This window comes from Trypanosoma rangeli (genome assembly GCF_003719475.1).
Source record: "Trypanosoma rangeli strain AM80 chromosome Unknown Tra_15.4_contig_00248, whole genome shotgun sequence".
In the NCBI taxonomy this organism is placed as follows: Eukaryota; Euglenozoa; class Kinetoplastea; order Trypanosomatida; family Trypanosomatidae; genus Trypanosoma; species Trypanosoma rangeli.
In genome coordinates, this window is record NW_021705991.1 from 1 (window position 1) to 4,995 (window position 4,995).

Genomic DNA, 4,995 nt, shown 5'->3' on the forward strand with positions numbered 1-4,995 from the left:
GCACCGTAGAACGTGGTGCTGTCGGCCTCCGTTAACTGATCCGGATTGACAAAGCTGAGGCCCATGATATCCGTAAGCTTGAAGCCCCAGTATGTTGTCATGCTTCTCTAGCCCCCATTGTAGAGGAAGCTGAGCATCAACCGTAGAACATATTGTGAAACAGAAATAAGCAACGACACTGGAAATATCACAGGCGCAGCAAATCGCCAAAGCAGACTCCTCAGTGGATCTAGTAAAACATAATTAAACAGTGTGGATGCGTCCGGAGCCCTTGTGTCTTTTGGCGCGCAGCTTCTCCCTTCACTCGGGAACAGTTAAGTTTTGATTCCACCTTTCAACAGCACTGGGCTTTCACATTGCGCTGCTCCTGCGCAACCATACTTCGGTAGCGATCGTCATGACGTACCTCCACCGCAGTCTTCTCCTACTTGGAAAGTCATCGCTCCACTTTCCCTCCTCTTGGTGGGCGTGTGGCGAGATGGTCGAGTGGTCTAAGACGTTGGATTAAGGTTCCAATCCTTCCGAGGGCGTGGGTTCAAACCCCACTCTCGTCAGTTTTCACAGTATATATTGCGCATCCCTCCTTTTTCATAAAAAAAAGAAATGGTGGTGGCGCTAGGGGGGGCAATTGACCAGAAGCGCTTTCAACAAAATAAGGATGCGTCGAGGGCGACAGGCCCCCAACAATGAAGAAGCGGCGGGCGCGGTCGGCTCGCGGGGCGAAAGGCGGCCGCAACACCCCTCGAAAGCGCCCATCCCCCAACAAATAGGGGGAGGGCGGGCCGGGCGAAGTGAGTGCCTTTTTTTAAAATATTTTGGCATTGGGGGCAGGGCGTCCCTCATGATCTTTTAAAGGAAGGTGTGCGGGAAGAGTGGCAGGCTCGGTTTTTTAGTGGGGCAAGAGGGCCTTGGTCGGATGGCTCGGAGGGGACTGGGAGTGGTTTTGATACGAATCGATTCTTATGCTCATTTGTTTACGAGGAGTTTTTTTTTTTTTAATAGGCATACTTTTAAAGGTTTGGGCCAAAACATAGGCGGCTTGCATAGTTATATATATATAAGCTACATACATATACCATAGGGTTCTATGAACGTGGATAAGGAAACATTTCCTTTGATTTTTGAGGATTTTAAAAAAACGTTGGAAGGATGTGATTTTTACGCTGTGGACCAAGAAATGACGGGTGTAAACTTTGAAGATCAGCATAGGTCGCAGTTAATGTCCTTGACAGAGCTTTACAAGGAGAACCTGGACGTGGTTCGGCGTTATGTAGCATTCCAGTTTGGAATTACTTTCTTTACTCTTTTGGAAGAGGGTATTTATGAGGTGAAACCGTACAACTTCTATTTACTAAAAGGGTATGGTGATTTTGTTGTAAATACAGAGGCAATACGATTTTTGGTTTCACACGAAATGGATTTTCAAAAATGGTTAGCTTCTGGATTACACTACTGTAATAAAGAAGAAGAAGAAAAAGAAAAAGAAGAGCATTGCGCAGGAAAAGGCACACATGGATCTTCTGATACGGAAAAAAAAATTGCGTTTCATATTGCTGATAAAATAGAAGAGTGGTGGTTGAATCCTTCCAAAGGAGAAGAAGACACATTATCTTTTAATATGATTATGACAGAAAAAATAAAAACAATTGTAATGTTTCTTCTTAAGCAGCGAGATATATATGTACACTTGAAGTACGATATCATTTCTAAAGTATACCAACTTCCAGCATATATTACGGTGTGTCGCATTGACAGTCAAAAGGCAAATTTTCAAGAAAAAGAATTAGGTTCTCATTCTTTTTCTAGTTTTGTGGAAACATTGGGATTTCGAGAGCTGTGGAAGTGTTTGACAAAATGCAAGAAACCTATTGTTGGTCATAATTTTTTTTTGGACATAATGTTTATGATGCATATGCATGAAGCAGAACTTCCTATGAAGTATGAGGAATTTAAAAAGCAAGTTCACGCGTTATTTCCTTGCATTTATGATACTAAAACACTTTCTAAGGCAATGACTTTTTCAATACCGAGGACCTCATTACATTTACAAGGTCTATACAAAGAGTGTTGCAATCTGAATGAAAAATCTAAAACTTCGATTAGGTTTTACTCCCCTCCCGGTTTTCACTTATATGATGAGAGATGTATAGGAGGTAAGGGAAAAGCACATGAGGCGGGATACGATGCGTATATGACTGGTATTGTTTTTGCAATAATTAAAAATTTATACAAAAATGTAGATGAAATGGAAATTAATGACTGGGAAAACGTTGTTTCTGTGTATGGAAGTAGTTATTATATGAAATTGGATGGTAATGATTTTTTGGAGTTGAGATCAACGTTTTTGCTGGAGTTTGAAGAATATGTAGATGTTGGCCTAGTACGTTCTCTTGTCTGCACAGAGGACGATATGCAACAGATCAAGAACAATAAGGATCCTGTTTCTTTCTTCTTGCACATGGTGTGTAGCAAATCTGAGACTCATAGCAAGACTTTTATTGCTCAGTTTAGAAACGAAAATATGGACGAAAAAACGATAATGACACAGATAAATTTATCAATGGAGCGTTTGAGTCAATCGTTATGTGCAATATTGAATAAACAAGACACTATATTTCCCCCTGTAAAGAGGATTGTTCGTTTATTGGAGTAAATAAAATAATATAAATAATTCTAATAATTAGCAATAATAATACAATTTTAGATAACAAAAGTGAAAATAGCAGGAATCTTTTTTTTTTGACCCCTCGAACCACTAATTCTTTGCTATTAAGCTGAAAATATGTGATATATATATATGCTGGGAGGGTATGTTTAAAAAGTATTATCGTTGTGTATGCCTTTTTTTTTAAAATAAATAACACAGCAATTATAAAACGATAAAAACGTCATTATCACTTTTTTAAAAATGGAGATTTACGATAATTGCTTCTTTATTTCTTTGTTTCATGAGGGTGAATGCGAAGGAAATTAGTTTTACCATTTCCAACTGGAAGATTGTTTTTGACTTGGGATGATGGCCCTGATGGACATGAATGGAAATCGCGCGTCCTAGCTGAAAAACGTTCCTTGGCGCTAACATACCTTGGAGATGTAAACAAACGGGCACAAATTCATGACGCGGTTCGCTTAAAAGGTGAAGTTAACCGGCAGGCCATTCGAGCTTATGAGATGCCGAAATTCTTTCAGGCAGACAATGCTGATGAGAGCGAGAACCTGGACCGCATTGACTATCAATCACTCTTGGGCATGGTCGAGGGGGAATTTGAGTTTGATACTTTATCGCATGTTTCTTTGTCTGATGCAAATCTATTGAAAAGCGAATTTTTGCATGATGATGATTCAACTGAAGTGAAGCTTTTGAGTCGATGGGCTAGTCTTCGTCGTGATATCGCAGATTATCATACCTATGCTGCAATTCCAGACGGGGAACGTAACGTATGGTCTGCATGGTATCTTCGTAATGTGCGGGCGAATAAGACTGGAGAAGAGTAGAAACAAATTATCAGTTTTTTTTTAAAAAAAAACGAAGTGACTTATTTCCATTCTTTTTGTGTGTTCTTTTTATTATTATTATTTTTTCCAAAGTGCTTATCATTGGATGGTAAAGATACGGTCGAAATTACACATCATAATGACATATTGTATTACACTTTTTTTTTTGGCTATTGAATTGTTATTATTATATATTTTCTTGTTTTACTAATAATTTTTGTATTAACAACAAAAACAAGTCTTAGCAACAAGAAGGGCAGCAGATAATAATAATAATTCCAAAAAAAAAATATGAGGATCTACGCGTTCGGCTTTGTGGCATTGTTTCTGTTTAGTCAGTGGGCTTTTGCGGATGATGCATCTACCGCTTTATCTAGCAATACCATATCGATGTCGGCTGATGTTGCTACGGGTCTTTTATTAGGATTAGGCTTGGTTGGGTTACTTGCATTTTCGGTTACCATGTTGACCAGCATTGAGTCTTCCGATACATTGGCTCAGCCACTGAAAGATACCAATTAGAAGTGCTATTCATTATTATTTGCTTTTGAAGTTACGTGAAGAAGCACAAAAAAAATGATACTATATATACGGCCCACCTGTGGGCTGTTTGAAAGATTGTTGTGGGGGTTCTTTAACCTTAGTTTGTGGTATTAATGAATATGAAGCAAAACGATCTTGATGACGGTGCTAATACATATATTAGTATATTGTATTTATTTATTGAAACATCTTTTTTTTTGTCATTTAGAATGTCACATTTCATATGAATTTCTTATTCATTAGGCAACATGGAATTAGCTTCAATAGGTGAAACCGACGAGAATGCTATTACCAGACTGCTATCAAGCAATCTTTCTCGGACGACGGCTAGACATGCGATTATTGTATTGCATTACTTCAGATCGATCAGTGACGAAGAGATTCCTGTAGATGTTCTTCTTGGCGGATGCGTTTTGTATGCAGTTAAGCAGCGCCAATATCCTGATGAGGCCCAGTTTCTCAGACAATGCTTGGAACGTGCGAAGGAAAGTGATATTGTTGGGTTTGAATTGGTGCTGGTGCAAGTTGTTCGTCATAATGTGTTATTAATTGAGACATGCTTACGTTCAATATTTCACGAAGTTTTGTGTGACAACCCAGTAGCAGGCTGCGATCGCGAACGCACTATTAAGGTGTGCCTGCATCTTATTTCTCTGTTGTACAAAACGCGGTGGTGTCTTTTTCCAGAGACCGCTGCAAGAGGTGCCTTTCTCGTGGCATGTGAGAAGTGTGATGTGAAACTAATAAAGTTATCAAGCGCTTTTGATAGTCCTATGGTCACAAATATCGCACAATATCTTCGTGATTATGCGTTAAACTGAGGTTGTGCTTTTTTTTTGTTTGTTTGTTACTGTCATCTGACAACTAAGTTTGGAATTTATTTGTTATAATGCTTTTTTTTGTTTGTTTATGGCCTACTTTTGATTTTCAGTTTTTTTTTTTCTTATTCTTGTTTCT

The 4,995-nt window shown here is 38.8% G+C and overlaps 3 protein-coding genes and 1 non-coding gene across 4 annotated transcripts, besides 3 other annotated features; all 4 read left to right on the forward strand.

Moving 5' to 3' along the window:
• The first annotated feature begins 472 nt into the window (after positions 1 to 472).
• Positions 473 to 554, forward strand: TraAM80_06620. The gene has a single exon. It is a non-coding gene; the product is annotated as a tRNA-Leu (tRNA).
• A 533-nt stretch (positions 555 to 1,087) lies between these two features.
• TraAM80_06621 (ribonuclease) lies at positions 1,088 to 2,653 on the forward strand (the record flags this gene model as incomplete). Its single annotated transcript, XM_029383456.1, has 1 exon — positions 1,088 to 2,653. One exon carries the CDS (start codon positions 1,088 to 1,090, stop codon positions 2,651 to 2,653), a length of 1,566 nt encoding a protein of 521 aa, XP_029236706.1.
• Positions 2,654 to 2,958: 305 nt separating this feature from the next.
• Positions 2,959 to 3,495, forward strand: TraAM80_06622 (uncharacterized protein; the record flags this gene model as incomplete). Its single annotated transcript, XM_029383457.1, has 1 exon — positions 2,959 to 3,495. The coding sequence occupies one exon, from the start codon at positions 2,959 to 2,961 to the stop codon at positions 3,493 to 3,495; it is 537 nt and encodes a 178-aa protein (XP_029236707.1).
• A 41-nt stretch (positions 3,496 to 3,536) lies between these two features.
• Positions 3,537 to 3,581: a microsatellite.
• Positions 3,582 to 3,672: 91 nt separating this feature from the next.
• Positions 3,673 to 3,720: a microsatellite.
• Positions 3,721 to 4,286: 566 nt separating this feature from the next.
• TraAM80_06623 (uncharacterized protein) lies at positions 4,287 to 4,859 on the forward strand (the record flags this gene model as incomplete). The annotated part of the gene is made up of 1 exon (XM_029383458.1): positions 4,287 to 4,859. The coding sequence occupies one exon, from the start codon at positions 4,287 to 4,289 to the stop codon at positions 4,857 to 4,859; it is 573 nt and encodes a 190-aa protein (XP_029236708.1).
• A 72-nt stretch (positions 4,860 to 4,931) lies between these two features.
• Positions 4,932 to 4,993: a microsatellite.
• Positions 4,994 to 4,995: the final 2 nt, after the last annotated feature.